Source organism: Loa loa (genome assembly GCF_000183805.2).
Source record: "Loa loa unplaced genomic scaffold supercont3.54, whole genome shotgun sequence".
In the NCBI taxonomy this organism is placed as follows: Eukaryota; Metazoa; Nematoda; class Chromadorea; order Rhabditida; family Onchocercidae; genus Loa; species Loa loa.
Window position 1 is genome coordinate 284,593 of NW_018108234.1, and position 18,160 is coordinate 302,752.

At 28.8% G+C, this 18,160-nt stretch overlaps 2 protein-coding genes across 2 annotated transcripts; both read left to right on the forward strand.

The window, feature by feature from the left end:
* Window positions 1-1,405, forward strand: LOAG_05441 (hypothetical protein; the record flags this gene model as incomplete). The annotated part of the gene is made up of 3 exons (XM_003140978.1): window positions 1-176; window positions 362-473; window positions 1,385-1,405. 3 exons carry the CDS (start codon window positions 1-3, stop codon window positions 1,403-1,405), a joined length of 309 nt encoding a protein of 102 aa, XP_003141026.1.
* A 10,545-nt stretch (window positions 1,406-11,950) lies between these two features.
* On the forward strand, window positions 11,951-12,699 carry LOAG_05442 (hypothetical protein; the record flags this gene model as incomplete). Its single annotated transcript, XM_003140979.1, has 3 exons — window positions 11,951-11,995; window positions 12,156-12,302; window positions 12,562-12,699. The coding sequence occupies 3 exons, from the start codon at window positions 11,951-11,953 to the stop codon at window positions 12,697-12,699; spliced, it is 330 nt and encodes a 109-aa protein (XP_003141027.1).
* Window positions 12,700-18,160: the final 5,461 nt, after the last annotated feature.

An 18,160-nucleotide genomic window follows, 5' to 3' on the forward strand; every position in this document is an offset into this window, starting at 1 on the left:
ATGGATGAACCAAACATTCGCCACAATCAGTGTATTATCATATTACGCTATACTACATTTTTCATTTTTTTGGACGCTAAATGGCTTTGTGGTCGTAGTTTTACCGAAATACAATATATTTTGCGAATCACCAAAGCTATATTTTTCACTCCTTTTCGTATGGTTGACAATCTTTGGTACGACATATTCTGATAAAAAAACTTTTGTACAAAATAATTGTTTGATTAAATAGCTTGTGAAGACTAACGACTGCTCAATCATGTTATATGATAGTCTTGATAACTATTATCTTTAATATTACCTTGAAAATTTTAAAATTATATAATCAACTCCAGACTTTATGACCTCTTTATATTCACAGCACTTTCATCGGTGGATTTTTATTATTGCAAAAGAAATCTTCAAGTTTCGACACTAGTATGGACGAAGGACTGCACAAAACAGTCAAGAAATGGTGGGAAATTATTTTTAAGGTAAATTAATATATCGTTTTAAATTTTTTAATATTGAACTTTCAAATTCAGTTTTAAATTTTTTCAAGCATTAAAACTTTCAAATGATATAATTAAGACATCTAACTCTCTGTCTTTTTCGATGTAAATTTAATAAGAAATTGAAAAATTAGCATTGTTATTTCTATTCCATAATGGTGCATATAAAATTAATACAGGTTCATTGATTACTTCTTATCAGTTTTTTCTATGTTTGGTCGCTATTTCTATCCGTTTTAATGGTCGTTATGTATTTGGCAATTATTTACAGTATACGCCATCGTTTCACATTAGTTGCCAATGAATCACAATGTTGGTACCCCAATAAATTCTTTTCTTTTTTTCTCAAATAATTAAAATGACATCTTAAATTATTGCATTTTCTATATTGATTGTATTAGAAACAATTTTTGAGTATTTTAAATTTGTTCAAAAGTTTTACAAAATTTGCAGAATTTTTCCAAATCTCATTGAATCATATTTTATATCAATTAAATACAAAAATGAAACTTTAGTGATGAATGCTGGAAATGGAAGGAATACTCAAAGAACTGTCAAATATGAGCGATCGGTGCTACTTCAAGCAGCATCAACTTCTGGCATAATAATAATGGGAATTGTATTATTCAATTTTCTACCAAATCTTTTGATAAAAACTTTCGGTCAAGAAGCTTTAATTCCAGTTAATATTCTTATCACCTCATATTTTATCTTATCTCGTACTACACTGCCTATTGCTCTTTTCATAACAAACAGACGTGTGCGTAAATATTTGTACTTACGTTTGAAGATTAATTTAATAAGAATTATGCCATTTTTAAAAATGAAAATAACCCGATAAGGATATGCTAAATAAGGAATATTTGAAATGTTTCATCTGTTTTTCTTTTCAGATAGCTTCTTCTCTAACTTGAAAAGATCAATATTTATAGAATTAGGAATTATTTATGGATCATATTTTTTCCTAGATACAGTCAATAATTAAGTAATGTATAAAATGCAAGAGCCCTAATTTATCATGATTAAAATATGATAATATTTTTGCAAATTAGAAATGATTTAAAAATAAATCATCCTACATTCAATGCTTCTCGAGATATAGTTTATCTCTTTTTTTTTCCCCCTATGCTCTTGCAGGATTGATTTTTATCACAAATTTATGCGATACAATTAAGTTAACTTCGAAGTATTGTCCATTATAGGGATGTCATATAAACCCTAAATGTTATGATATAATTGGTAATACTTAGAGTTACATGAATTCCTAACTTCTAATCATTTTAACACTTGTAGAATAATATTATCAATTAAATTCTATCCACTACAGGTATGTGCTTCATTTTAAAAAAAGCCATATTATTTGTTTTTTCAAAATTCTCTAAGAAATTATGCGATCGATTTAATGCAAATATTCACAAATATGCTGCTAAATAATTCTTTGAGTTATAAATGAATTGAATGTAGCGATGAAATGAGAAATATGAATCAGTCATTCTGCTTCCACCGGTCAGTTATTTAAATTTTACAAAAAATATTCCTCATCTGTTATGACATCATGACAACCTCTATTATTATGAATATCACGACATTTTACAGTTATGATTACTTTATTCTTTTTTTTTTTTTTTTGCATGATTTCAAGAGTTAAATGTCATAGCATTAAATCTTGAATAAATGCTTATGTAATACCACTGATATATGCAAATGAAGTTGTCTTACTAAGGAAACTGTTTTTTACTTTCCTATTAAGGATGAATTGAAGTTTTTAGTTCGTAGAGAATAATGGAAATGAAATATTTCATATTTGAAATTCCTATATGTCTTTGTGGAACCATCAATGCTAAATGCAGTTAAAATAACTTTTCTGGCTTAATCTATGGCTAAACAATAGTTTTTGACATCCATTCTATTTGGGCTTAGGCTTAGGATTTTATCGATTGAATGAGGTTAAAATCATGAAAAGATCAGCATAGAAAATAAGCAACAAAAAAGAAAAAAGGAAGTCAAATTAAGTCAAATTCAAATTAAAAATAGTCAATTAAAAAGTTAAAAAAGTAGTCAGAATTTCAAAAAAAAAAATCAAATTAGGAAAATAATCGAATTTAAAAAAAATTAGTCAAATTAAAATCAAAAAGTAATTAATTAAGCCAAATTTAAAGGCATAGAAGAAGGATTGTCATTTAATCTGATGGAGAAAATAAATGAAACGATTGGCAGTGATTTAACGATTGTATAATGGAAGGCTGACAGAACAGTATGAGTTGACATATCAACAATTTGCTGCTTAATTGATATCACTCATCTAATGATACAGAACAGATCATGAAGTGAGAAGAAAAAGTATCGAAAAATAGTATCAAAATATATTCGTTGAATTTTATGGTTAATATGATTTATTAATTTACAATCTTTTTTTGAAAAAATAAATTAAGCTTTATAAATTGAAAGAAAAATATGCTAATTTAAGCTGTAAAAAAATAATTTTTCACTCAAAATATTTCTATTTTGCAAATTTGTTGATTCAATTCTAAGCACATTTAGGAAATTTATATCTATCAAAGGAAATGTTCCCATTTAAATTCATTTTAAAACAAACATTTATTCGTTTAGTAAATTGTAATAAGCAAACAAATTTTGATTACAGTAATCTTGCATAAATTTTTTTATAAATCCTAAAAGAATATGCATTGATCAGCATCTAATATTTCAATAAAATTTGTAGTTTTTTCTTTCTTTTTTTTTTGTTTTCTTTTGAACTTATTTACAAATATTTTACCAAGCATATGAAGGAAAACTAGCAAATGAAATAAAAACATTGATAAGTGAAGATTAGAAAAAGGAAAACGAATAAATTATTAAATTTAATACTATTACAGCTATTACTAGTGATTCATTAGACTTCTTCTAACTAGCTCAGAAATAAAGTTTTTAAAATTTCTAAAAATTTAATTTTCATGCAATAATTTAATAGAGAAAAAAGAATAATTTATTACAAATGCACCATCCTGCAACAAATCAACCGAAGTGATTTCGGTTGGTCATATACCAATTTTAACTATTCTTATTCGATTGGTCATATTCCAATTTTAACTGTTTGTCTTATTCGATTGGTCATATTCCAATTTTAACTGTTCGTCTTATTCGATTGGTCATATTCCAATTTTAACTGTTCGTCTTATTCGATTGGTCATATTCCAATTTTAACTGTTCATTTTTTCTTGCGTTTTTTTTTAAAATTACTTTCTTCATATAATGATCGTATCATTGATATTTTATGCGTATAATTTATTTCTTAGTAGTAATTCCGTTGATAATTAAAGGTGCATTGCTTGTTACCTTTAATTATCAACGGAATTACTACTAAAAAATAAAAATAAAAATAAAAAATAAATTAATATAATATTACTGCTTGAGATAATGAAAATAAATTAATATAATAAAATAAATTAATATAATATTACTACTTAAAATAATAGCTGCTTCTTGCAAATTACCTCTTATTGCGACATTCCTTTTCCAACAAAAAATTATTGATGAAGTTGACGAAAAAATTGTCAACTCTATTAGCATTTTGTTAACGAATTTTTCGAAACTAATTAATGGCATATATAAGTAATGCAAATCATGCTTCATGCAATTCATTTCAATGACACTCTTGCAATAAGTAATTGTATTAAATTAACATGCTTTATTCGGATTTATTCTACTAAATTAGCACATAAAAACTGAATTTTTCGAAACTTTGAAAATTCTGCTAATGAGCTAATCACAAAAGCTTTAATAAATAAATAAAAAAATTGTTGTGGGAAGGAATGCATTTAATATTTAAATATTCTATTTTTCTCCGGTCCTTCATCACGATTACCTAATGTCTAATATGAAATTGTCCAAATAAACGGACGGACATACACAGAATGGATTTGATTCTTTCTGCAGAAGAATTTATGATGGATTCTTTTATGAGACATTTTTTCCCTCACAACAATAACCTACTACTTTAAATTTTTCCTGTATGATAAAATAATATGAAAAAAAAAATGCATATTTTTAGATGGTAACACATTTCCAATTTTTTTTTTTGCAATGGAAATTTTGATTTCGATGATAAATTCTAATTAAGCGAATCATTTTCCCCATTAGAATATTCCATCAAAATGGATATAAGTAAAAAGATATGAGCTATGACATCAGCTAATTTAGCTCGTTATTTCAGTAAATTAAAGCAAAACTTTATGATAGTATTTTGGCACTAATTTGGATGACGTAATTAATATTTCTTCATACACTTTTTAACAAAGACATTAATCATTGATCACATTTGTGGTTATAATTTTAACAAATATATAATGGTTGAAATATTTGTTCAACCATATATATTATATTCCTCAAATAAAATTTTTGAGTATTTCATTAGGAAAAACCTAAACATGTAAAACTTTATCAAAAAGAATAATAATGCAGTGATTAAATTTCTTGAAATTATCGAAATTATCAGGAGATTATCAAATTATCAAATTATCAAGAACTTGAATTCGAGAATTATTTTAGAATTCTTTATATGAAAATGTAAAAAAAGTTTAAGAAAGTTTTAATTGACAAGTGACTGCTGATGATAATTTTAACAAACATTATTGGGAAAGATCATTAGCATAATATCATACTTGAAATGGGTAATTAAACATGTCACATTTCAATATACAAGTTGTTATTCAGATATTCTGCAAAAATTTCAGCTTCGTATATCTGACCTTAGGGATTTCTTTTCTGATACATTGTCGCTGCAAATTAAACAAAAGTATGGATTTCTGTTAAAAATCAGTCAAAAAAAAAAACGAAGTAATAATAAAATACTGAAGATCTGTATCCATTAAAATCTAATTTTCGCCATCGTTTTATTATTTAAAACTTTTTCAGACATACAATCATAACTTTATTTGATTGACATAACTAATTTAAAACATTTTAAAACTCATTCATTGTCTATTATTGATAAAAATAGTCTGATACTTGCAATTTTCTAAGCGATAAGAAATTAGAAAGAAATTGATGAAAATCTTAATCTTAACACGGTTTAAGTGATAATATGATAATATGTTGATATCTAATCACGAAGAATTTCTGTTTGTTAAAAATGACTTTTGATAAAACCTGTTATCGATTACATATGGTCTTATACTCTGCAATTATTTTAATGAATAGAAAAAGTAAAATTTATAAAAATATGCAGTTTTAATGTAACTTTAGCGATGGTGCGATAATTTATTCATTTTTTCTATTAGAAAATTGTTCGTATATTGGAAATAACTTATGACATTGTGTATCGTATATGATTGTGACAACTATTATATCGTGTTCCAAGTTTTGCAGTAATTCAGAAAATGTCATCGAAGTGATCAAACACCATCATACGATTGAATTATTAAGGTTGGATACATCATTCCATCAGTTTCGATTGGGAAATTCAAAGAGGCATGTCATTGAAACATTTGAAATGGAATTTTCGAATTGTTGGCAATATGTTAAAAGCAATTAAATAAATTCCTTATTTTTTGTTCATTTTCTAAATACGTTTTCCACCAATTTTTATTAAATTAGGTGCTTATTTATAATCATTACAATCTGCAATATTTACCTCAGTGATTCTACTTTATGTGCCTTAATTTAAGTAAATAAAACTTCCAAAATTAAAGTCCATTGACAGATTTTAATCTTAGCATGAAGTACAGTTGCTTTATTTTTCTTTTTCTTCTTGTGATAGAAACAAGAATGTTGCAATGGACAATAGGTTTTATACACCTTGATTATGTATGCAATGATAAAATTTGACAGTGGTTCGGTTCGGCATCGTCTCAATTGAAGGGGGTAAATTACGTGACTGTCATCTCAGATAGTATGGTTACAGCACCTTTCGAGTTAGCAATGATTCTGTGTGCAAGATTGTCATCAACTTTGACATTCCAGAAAAGCAAATCTATAGGTCTAACTAAGGAATCGTGACCTTGGAATAGTTGAGTTATGTATTTATTTAATGGATTAAGAATATTTCTTCCCTAATAAATCATCTATTCTTTATTTATAATAGAATATTTCACTGCTGAAACATTCTCTGTCCCCTCTAAGCACTTTGTTGACTATCTATTGAATGATATATTGGAAGAACCTGATAGCATGCTCCAAATTTCCGAGTTTTTGCTATGTCACCTTTTATAATAGCAACTTTCGATGGAATATACAAATTACGTTTTTCTTGCATCTCTACCAATAAATCTCAGGTGTGCAAAATCGTATAGTTTTTAAAAAGCAAATAATTATCGTGATCTTTTTTTTTCCATCGATACAATCCTTAATATTTTATACTTTGATGAATTCTAGCTTTCAAGATTGGTATTTTACTAACTTACCTAATATTCAAAAAAAAAGTCTTTCAATGTATTTCAGGCATCATACAGCATATCATTATTGAAATATGAAACGAATAAAAGCTTCACAGCTGAAGAAGTAGTTAAAGTTGAACTGATATCTTAGCGCCGAGAGACATTGAAAGAAGTTTTGGAATAATTCCAGAAAGTTTTTTCTTTCAAATTCTAATCTTTTTAATCCAGAACAAAAAGCTCGCACAGATAAATCCGAGACAGTGTCATAACTTATTCAATCTCTTAACGACATTATCACTCATAGACCAGGTATTAACAGGATCGTCAAGAAAATATTTGTTGGCTGACAGTTCGATGACAGGGAATTTATATATAAATTTAAACAACATGAATGTTCATGTAACGCCGAATGACCCCCAACCGTTCGGTAGTGCTAAACTTGGTTGAATGCGACTAAGAAATGACTTTAACCATTTTTTATTTCTCTTCAGGATCAGAACTGAATGCGGGTGATTCGGCATCCCTAAAAACTAAGGTCGCAAGCCCTGTCCTGCTCCATCAGTACCTTTTTGACAGCAAGTTCTTGATTAATAACTGCCGTACTAGAACCTTTTGTCTTATGAATAGTATCATTTCGTTTTGCTGGTTGCTGTGTGTCTCTATCGCGTAATCATGCAAGCACTCAATTTTTGTTTAAAAAAAAAAGAAAGCCAAAGGGTTAAGCTGAACAAACACCTACAACCACCACATGACTGAACAAATTAGCTAATTTATCCAACAATCTGAGGTAAAAAAAAAAATTAAGAGCTAAAAGTAAACTGACTAAACAGTCAAAAGCTTTGACACATACTGCTATTATTTGCTGTACTGCCATTACTAGTAGTTCGATTAAAAATGCAATGCCACTTTGGAGGATATTGGAAAAGAATCCGATATTTAATACCTACGAAATTATATGATGTTAAGATGTGAAACAATTTTCCTTTTGAAAAGTATTACTGGAGAGAAGACATGATGTTTAAATTTCTTGAAAATACCCTCCAACATTAAATTATTTCAGAATTCTGGAAGTATTCTATAAATATTCATAGGATAAACAAAAGTTCATAAACAACAAATATGCATAAGAATATTGACAGTATAAATTGAAATGTGATAACTGTAAATTGCAACTATTCCGTAATAAATGCTTCTATCGTTATATCGCTCAAAAAGAAATTCCCAAGATTTCTTCGATCACTTTATCTGTTACTTCAGAAATCTTAATGAAAAAAAAAAAACAGATCTTGATATTACACTTGCAGGGAACAGAAGTTAATTCAAGACAAAAGGATTTGAAATATATGTGTTCGACATTGAACTACTGTTCCAATTGTAGTGACAAAAAATATTTCATTGACGATTTGTTCAGATCACTTCATATCTGACAATCTGATACAATTTTACAACTATCTCTCATGAGCTATATAAAAGCATTGAAGATGATGGAAGAAATTGCAAGGAAGCTTGTTGCTTGAAATCCTCTTGTAAAACAATTATAACAAGAGGATGGTTACTTTAGGATTCTGAGACAATACAAGAATAAAACTAATATACTTTTATTCTATTTACTTAATATTTGCAAAATAATATTCCTAAATGTACAAAATAACTTCAAATTACCTTCAATCCTTCGAATTATCTTTTCTGTCAACATCCGATCGATGCCTTCCTATCACCGTTTTGCTAATTTCTGCTGGTATACAATTCGAAGTATTTCGTCCATCATAATCTGATTTCGTCGATTTATCTGCATAATTTAGAGCTATTGAAATGTAAGCGCAATATTTTCCTATAGACAAAATGAACAAAGACTACTGTTTGTGTTTATGTATGTATGTGTGTTATGTTTGTGCTAACACCGAAGCATGTGTAGTCATACAAATTACCGTACCCTAGAAGCAGGAGAATTCATCACATATATGCATGAATTTTGGATGAAGGGGAAGGATGAAGATAGAAAATTCTAGTCGCTAAATGCTGGACAATTACAAGAACTGTTCATTGTCATAGTTTTTTGCCCGATATCGAAATGAATGTCGCATTTTCTTGATATATCTATTTAATTTGATTATAAACCATTTGAAAAACTTGCTTCAAAAGCCTAAGCAGCGTTCTACCCATACTACTTGACAGATTTGAAAAGTTAAAGTAAACAAATTCTGTAAAAAAAAAGTATAAATTCCACCTCGATTAATTTCCCCTTCTGATTATTGGCGATGTCATGAAGGAAAGATACATTAAAATATTGAATAAAATTTTAACCCGCCAAAAAAAAGATAATTTCTGTAAAAAAAAGTGTAAATTCGATCTTGATTTCAATTTTCTTTCTGGTTTATCGGATGAAAGTCCATTAGATAGAGTAATACATCCAATGTGGATGATATTGTTGCGAAAAATTTGTCATGATTACAAAGACTTCCTTCAATGAGATATTACAATGAAATGTGAACTCTGAGTTGTGACCACAAGCAGCGGATTCAAAATGATTTATTAGCTAAGGAAATATTCAGAACAATAACTAATAAGAAGTTAAATAATAGAGGAAAGAAAAAAGAACTTTGGGATGAATAAAGAGTAAAAACAGATGAATCGTAGAAGGTAGGATTAATGCCTTGGATGGATGAAGCCAGAAGAATGAAGAACGATGAACATAAACTAGAGATATGGGACCTTATATGTGGCAAACAAGAGAAAAGGCTTACAACATCTAGGAAAGATAATATGTGTGTAAATATATATAATAACAAGGAGAATCTACAGTAGAATTTCTAGACGGTACAGTAATAGGTAATGCACGACCACAATAGGCCTTTGTCTATTACAATACAGACGGCTAGTATGGATAACCAAAAAGGGAGGGAAAAATGCAAATGTTGTCAATCAATGTTACAGCTAAACATCGGTAAAATATGAAAAGTGGTTTCGGATTTTCTGATTTAATAGTAAACAAATACTGTAGATGAATGATAACCCATAAATGTTTTGCTAGTAAACAACGGATGGGGAAAAAAAAAGAATCTAGCAAGGAAGAGAGATGGGAAGATCCATTCCTTATTGGCTGAAACGTAAATGATGCAACAGTAATCCATATATAGCAAGAGTACTAATAACATTCCAGAGACAAATGCGCGGACGAATCAATAAATGATATTCAAATTTCGCGCTAGTAATTTAATAATTAAAATAGAAATTATCGTCCGAACGATGCAACTATTTGAAGTTGGTAAAATATGTAAATAAGTAATTTTCAACTAGAAATAATCATTCATCAATGACCAATAGAGTGACCATTTAAGTTGCATGCATGCAAGAATCCTTCTTTAATACAAATCTTTGCTACAGATGTTGCATACTATCATGGCATATTAGGTTGCATTTTTTTTTTTTTTAACTCTTATTTATGCGTCTTCAGAAGCCTACAGTGGTAGGCTTGCCTGTAACTAAAAATGAATAATAGCGAAACAATACAAGCAAATACTGAAGGAGACAATATTTTAAAATACCACAAATGACATTTGTATAGAAAGTGAAACTAGAAAGGAACACTGTCTAAAGATACTTCTCGTAAAAGTCATTTATTATCTTTAAAGAAATAAACTGGAGATGGAAAAAAAGGAGCATTATATTAGAAGAATTACTATAATAAGGAAGAAACAATGGTCGAAAAATGTGACCATTATTATAATGTGACTGACCATTATTACTATTATCATACCATTATTACCTAAAATTTCATCTTTTTTGTCAGCAGTATCTATCAATGTTTTCATTATTTGTTGAAAGGGCAACGCCAAAAATGTCATTTAAAAGTAAACGTTTAATTCCATCTTTTCTTCAAGACACTTTTCTGAAGTCAGTGCTATTTTTTCTACTAAAAGGATTATCTCGACTCTCGATCTTGACTTCCCAAATGAAAAAAAAAATCTCGACTCCCAAATCTCGGCTCTCGACTTTGACTTCCCAACGGAAATTGAAAAGGTTGAAAAAAAAAGACAATCAGTAAATATTAGACGTAAATATAATCTGCCCCATTTATTTCTTGTCGATTAATTAGGTGTTTTAAGAACTAAGATTGATTTAACATTCCACTTTGTTGTAACACATATGCCATATGACGGGAAATTTTTTATAACCAGGAATTTCCTTGATATTTTATTATTTTATTTCCCCTCAGTTGAAGCTTCCATATCTTGCGTAATCCTCTATCAAAATATGATCCGATTTTTTTTTCCCCATGATGAAAACATTTAGGTGGTTATGTTTGTGGCAAATAATTCATTTGTTTTAAACAAGTCTCAGTTTTTTCATAGATGAGCGGTCAGTGTGCTCGAATTTATATTAGATCATACTGTAACGCTCAACTTTTTTTTCACTTTCACATCCTTTTCATGCCTTGGCATAAATATAGCGCATTTCATTCCATATTATAGTTAAATAATACTCAATGTTTCACAGTGCAGGTGTACTTTGCGATGGTCATCTACAATTTCCATCTATAGTCGTCACATTTGAAAATTTACTCTTTGGCACCTTACTAGGAGTAACCACTGAATTACAACTTCTCTCCTTCCCCAACTTCCCTCTTCAACAAATAAAGCATGGATTATAAGTATTTCCATAGGATCAATCGTAGTAGCAGCACAATAGTAACATGTGATAGATTTTCAATAATGCTGTGCAATTGTGACTTCAAAAGCGAACGTCAATTATCATTAGCGGAGCTTGGTCACATTAGGTGGTGGAAATCTGTGAAGGAAACTGCTTACCTACTGACACTGAAGGAATAAAGAAAAAACTTGTCTCACTTCAAAACTTGGCTAACTATGAAATCCGAAAGTAAGAAATATGGAAGTTTGTAGTTTGAAATTACAGCAAGAATACACATCGCAATACATAATTCCTTAATCATACATTTAATTACACTTGCAAACAAAATTTCATCTTCATATTAATATTAATCTTGATAGGGCTCTTTCGAAACGACAAAATAATGGTGGGAGAACCGTAATCATAACGATATTAATTACAGTAGTAACGTCACGAATGGAAATGAGAATTGGCTCATCAGCTACTTGGTTCTTGCTTACGGTAAGACCGGAGCAATTAACATTTTGCACATAATAACATTGATGTCTACTTATTCCTTGTCTTTTTGTTTTTCTCTCTTCATATGTTTGCCTGTTGTCTGATCCGGTAAACTCTCAAAAGGTGATAATGCAAAACCTGAAATGACGATAATAAAGATAAGGATAGCGCTGAAGGTGACGTATATCGTGCTGATAAGATATATGAAAAAATGAATGGAAGAAGTAATAATGAAAATGAGAAAACGATGGGAATCATTAAGAATGACGATTACAGCAATGCAAATAGCGGTTATAAAGACAATTGTTCTGTTTGTAATGCACAATTCCGCAGTGTAAACTAACGAAAAGGACAGGGATGACAAAGCGGAAGATTTAAAGAAATAAAGGGCATCGCAGCAAATACAGTAAAACTATTCAAACATATATATATATATATATATACGTATACATAACCACACACATGTACACGCATACACGTGTAAGATGCAAACGAGTAGTGACCTCCATGTGATGTCCACTCTCTCATGCATGTTGCTGACCAATTACTTGAGATGAGCAAATTTTTAGATGCAGTCAATTATCGATAAGAACCATTGTAATCACTTCATCATCGTCATTGCCGAAACGAGCACAGATATGGGAGTACAGTTGAGATCGCAGAAGAGTGAAGAGGCCGTGATGCTGTTCGTGAGAGTAAGAAATTAGAATGTTGAAATCCAATTTTCAGAGATAGCAAAGTGTTCTATGAATCAAAAAAGATTTTCGAAAATACCATTATGGAACAGATTTCTTCAAGATCGTAAATATGGTATAATATATTCTGAAGATGAAACTGATGAAGAGAAAAATTTTATGAAATGTGGGAGTAAAAAGAATATATCACATATACTTCGCATACAATTTACCTTTAACCCACGTGCAGTTTACTAACTTGTTATCTCCGTCTCGTCTCGTAGGCAAATTGCGCTTAAAAACTTTCATAGTAGAATATCGCGGATAGTTTACTCTGTATGGGTTGTACAGATTACAGATTTTATGGAATGAGTGATTGGAAGTGGCGCCTGGCGTTTTACTGCCGATATCAGAGATTGTTCAAATGAAGATGAGAAAGGATTGTTTGGAACAATTAGACTTTCGATAGAATGAAACAATATTATGCATACCAGTCGAAATTATCATCACTGTTAGATTTTGTTGCGAAATACCAGGTTATTGTAATGTTCTCAAAAGGTCTAATTTAACCGGCAGTAATGATTGGGTAGAACTGCGTGTCATAACAGTTTTATGCAAAAAATATATGTTACTGTTAGTGCTGCTACTTTTAAACTGAAGAAGGAAAAGAAAATCGAAATTTGTCACTAATTTAAATGAGATGAAAAGAAAGTAATGGACCACACAAACAATGATTTTCAAAAAAAAAAAAAAGAAAAAAATGATGAGAAGGAAAAAAAAGAAAAAAATGATGAGAAGGAAGGAAGAATTGAATTCTTCAATTGAAGAGAGTAGAATATTAAAGCATTTTTTAATGAACAAACTGAAACATTCGAAAGCTTCTTTCTAGTCCCTTCTCTAAATCAGTTTTTAACATTCCTTCCAAAACTATCTTCTATCTTGAAAATTTTTTTTGGAAAAAGAAAAAGCAAAACTGAACGGAATAAAATAATATATTAACTATCGGTTGACAAATGACAACAACGAAAACAATGGCAATGACCTCATTTATAATTTGGTGATTGTCGATGGTTTTATTGGCAAGATTTTATTGGCTATACAAATTTTATGGACAAACGTGACGTTTTTCTGGTAACGTCTAACTACTCAACCAACACGTCACGTAGTTTTTATAGGTTTTTCTCGGGAAATTAGGAAATAACCTAATATATGGTGCCAGTATGCTACTACCATTGACCGAAGTGAAACTTTCCTTTCCCATTCCAATTTCGAGGATTTTAATTTAAATCCAAACGCTTTCTTTTTGTATGCCACAAATGAAATAAGTAAGAAGTGTGGAGAGATAAATCTACCAATAAAATGTGTACAGGTTAGATTGATTTTATCTTTAATTTTTAAATAATTCTTTAATCAATTCTTCAAGCAATTTCAATTTAAATAATGCTGTTCTTTAATATTTTTTTAATTAAATTGTTGGAAATAAACACCTCATAATATTTTGAATTTATTCAATTCGTTATAACTTGTCGTTCTCATAAGCTGCGCAAGTCAACCATCCAGAAATGTGTTTCAGAAACAATTGGTAGCAAAGAATCTTTCCAATTTTTTATCAATAATTAGTTATTTAATTATATTATAATAAGTGATTAATATGCTATCATTTTTTATCAAATACAAATCCTAACGGATCTCGACTACTAAGAAAGGTTATTTGTCACGACAGATATCACAAACTGTCACGTACCGTGAAAGATACTAAGTGTTTGGATATATAAAAAAGATCGCCATATTACTCAACCATCAGTGTGTCTATTTTGCGTTCGAATCCACATTATTCAACATATCATGGATGAATGCAAATTGTATTCCATTTAATTTTAAACACTACTGAACTGATAAGTACCTAGTTCCTTATTATGATATAGTGATAAGGTACAAGATAACGAATTTCTTGACAAATGAACAAATCTAAATTACAATCAAACTACAAAAATTGGCTTCGAAAATGGAAACCTATGTAATACTTGATCATTAAAAGATCATCTTGCCAAAATTTTGAATTTATTATTTGAATTAATCAATAATGAAGACTTTTTCTTGGTTACATATTTAGTCTCTCATCATTTTCTCTCATTATCATTTAGTCTTCCATTAGCATTTAATTAATGCTAATTAATACTGGTGGAGTTAGTGTTTAGCCAGGATAAGTTTCTTAAAGAATAATTTAATAGTGAAGAAGTATCAATCTGACTTGTGTATACATATCACAGCAGGAAATAAATAAACACGAAATGTCATTTGTTGCAATGATGAGAGAATTCATTTTTACTTCATGCACTATAAACTTTTGCTTAATTTATGATCAAACAGTAAATATTTACAACCATTCAAAAAGTAACAAATCTCAGAAAGTGCTTTTATGCACAAATGTTATTTCGGATTAATTAGACAAGGAAAAAGGAAATGATAGGGTGATTACAGGTGTAAATTAATTGATATATATGTATTTTTTCTTTTTTTTTTGAAAAATTCTTGGAAGATTTAGTGACAGGATCTTTTTGTCACTAAATTTCAAACTATATATGCGACAGCTGTCATTAAATTTCAAACCTAAACTTATCTAAAAAGTTATGCTGTACTTCAATACACAATTCCAACATATTACAAGGTATACATGCAACAGCTGACATTTATTTCAAACCAGACTACCTTTATTTTGTGTTTTCACTTTTTACCAGATGATTCAGAATCAGATTGCGTAGAAAATATATGCAACAGTTTATTTGTATTTTGCGAAAAAAAAAAAACGGAAAAAGTTGTAATTTTGTTTAATTTGTAAATCCTAAATTCATACTTGCATCTGAATAAATAAATTCAGAAGTTGAATTATTTCATTTAGACAACAGAAATATTCCCTCATATTATTTCTGCAAATTTTGATTAACTAATAATTAGCTTCTCTTATTTCTTTTCATTAATTCATCTTTTAAACCATTTATCTTTTTCCTTCTCTTGATATTACGCAATCTTTTGCAATTTGTAATTTTATCAAAATTTAATTCTTCCTTTACGATTACACTATTGTACTTCGTGTTTAATAAATTCATAAAAATGATAAATGCATGCACTTTCATGAAATATTAATTCTGGTATTGTCTATTCCTTACCTGGTTATATTATTTCAGTTCTCACACAGATATTCATTCTACTTTTAAATTAACTTCATTTAAATTCAATAAGTAATTAAACCAATATATGCTGATAAATTGTTAATTTATAATGAAATTTGACTTCGTCCCTCTTTTGCTTAATAGTTAAACATTTGAATCAATTATCACTTAATATTATAATGATGCAGAAATAATCGTTGTAATCAATATTCACTTTTTTCTGATTTCTTTTAAATCATTCATCTTTTCCTTTTCTTTATACATTCATCGATACTTTTAAATTAGATCGTTCTTTTTTTTTTTGCGCCATTTGAGGGACCTAGCAGCACCTTTTTTTTTTTTCCTATTTGAAAAGTTTTACGATTTCTTTAAGAGTTCATAAATGATATCGTTTGGTGCAATGCGCATTGTATACGAAATGATATCATTTATGAACTCTAGAAGAAACTTCCGGTAGGGAAGGGAAATTTCTAGAAATATCCACGTATTTCAAAGCTTTGAAGTACCAATCAGGACAGTGAGCAAAAATCATTAGCAATCAATTAATCAAAAAAAAAGAAGATAAAAATAATCCAGGGTAAAAAATTAGAAAAATTTTAACGAAAATAGAATCAAAAGAAAAACCATTGAATCTAAAGACAAACATTAATGATCAATTGCTGGTGCTAATTTATTAATTTAAAAAAAGTAAAAATTTAGAAGGAAACAGAAGCAATTTTTTTAATGTTAATCTATTTCTTTTCCGTTTGATTTTAACCAATGAAAAACACTTGCAACAATCGATAAAGTATTTATATTTTTCCAAACAAAAAACGGAAGTGAATATGTTAAAAGTAATATAGGAAAAAAAACATGTCACAAAAAAAAAACGATTTAAATTTTACTATATTTTTATGCAACAAAATTAATCAAATGTTAAAAAAGATTAATTATTAGAATTTCTAAGAAAATTTATGCAAAAGGGAAACTATATAAAAAAACATAAGTTTCGTAAGAAAAAAGAAAAAAAACCATATGGAAACTATTTTTATAATTTCCACAAAAAAAATAAATAAATAGAAAATTCCAAAAATTTCACATAACAAAGAGAAATAAAAATAAATTTAAAAAAATGTAAAGGAACAAAAATCATTTTAAGGAAAAGAAATAAAGATATATTGGTATTGTATTATGTCAAAATAACAAAAATAAAATGTTAAAGTATCGGGAAGAACTGAAATAAATGGGAATTTTCAGCACAAAAGTTTATTTGAAACATTTCTCCGACAATCAGTCTATTAACAGAAAAAAGAAAAAAGAAAAATAACTGCTTTGATGCTTATAGTGTGAATCATTTGTCGAACACCGATCATTGATCTGACAAGCAAACTTATGCGCAATGTTCGGAATGTTATAAACAAACTTTCATTATGTAAAGAATGGCTATCTTCATTGATACAGACAAATTACTGGATTAACGGTGCGCTTCAATTCAATTCAACTTAGTGCTATTATCTATCTTATTAGATCTCTTAGTGCTATTATCTATCTTATTAGATCTCTACTAAACTTAATCTTAATCAAATTCCAATCAAACATTCCCTAGTAACAACAATAATAACCAATCTAATGATTGATTTTACTAGTCTAATATGGTATAGAGGTGTAGTAAATGAACATACCCATGATATTCTCTGATAATTGCCTTATAACATATACGAAGAATAAATCCTTTATCAATCAAACAACACCTTTGTCATAACTATTTATGTCAAACATCAAAAAAATTCTCCATAATATACTGATTAGCAATATTATAGAAGATAAAACAACAATTTTTGCTTTTAAACTTTTCATTTATTTGTTACTTTATACAAATCGTTTCCTTATTCCTTCTTATAGCAGTATAAATTAAAACAAAAAACAGAAAAGCTCAAAAACGAAGCTCAAAAAATATTTGGGCTATTCAGGGGCCTTCTATTCAGAAGGTCCATAGGCCTTCTTTTTTTGTCAAATAAAATTCTTGAATCGTTCTTATTTTCGATCGTTGTTTTTTGCCTCTTCTTATATTATGAATTTTAATTAATGAGTTAACTAGTAGTCCTCAGTCCTAGCTTCTTTTGCAAATGTTTGATAAAGGATGGTTGCTTTACTTAATGATAAATTATTTCTACAAATGATGCTCCAAACATATACATAGTTTGCATGATCTCTCTGGCGTTTTATATTGAGGTCTCGGAATATAACTCGGAAAAGTCGATCACGTATAGATTATTCTTTGTATGAGTAAGTGAAAGAAAAGGAGGGTTAAGAGAAAAACTGTGGAGAAGGGAAATGGAAACTAG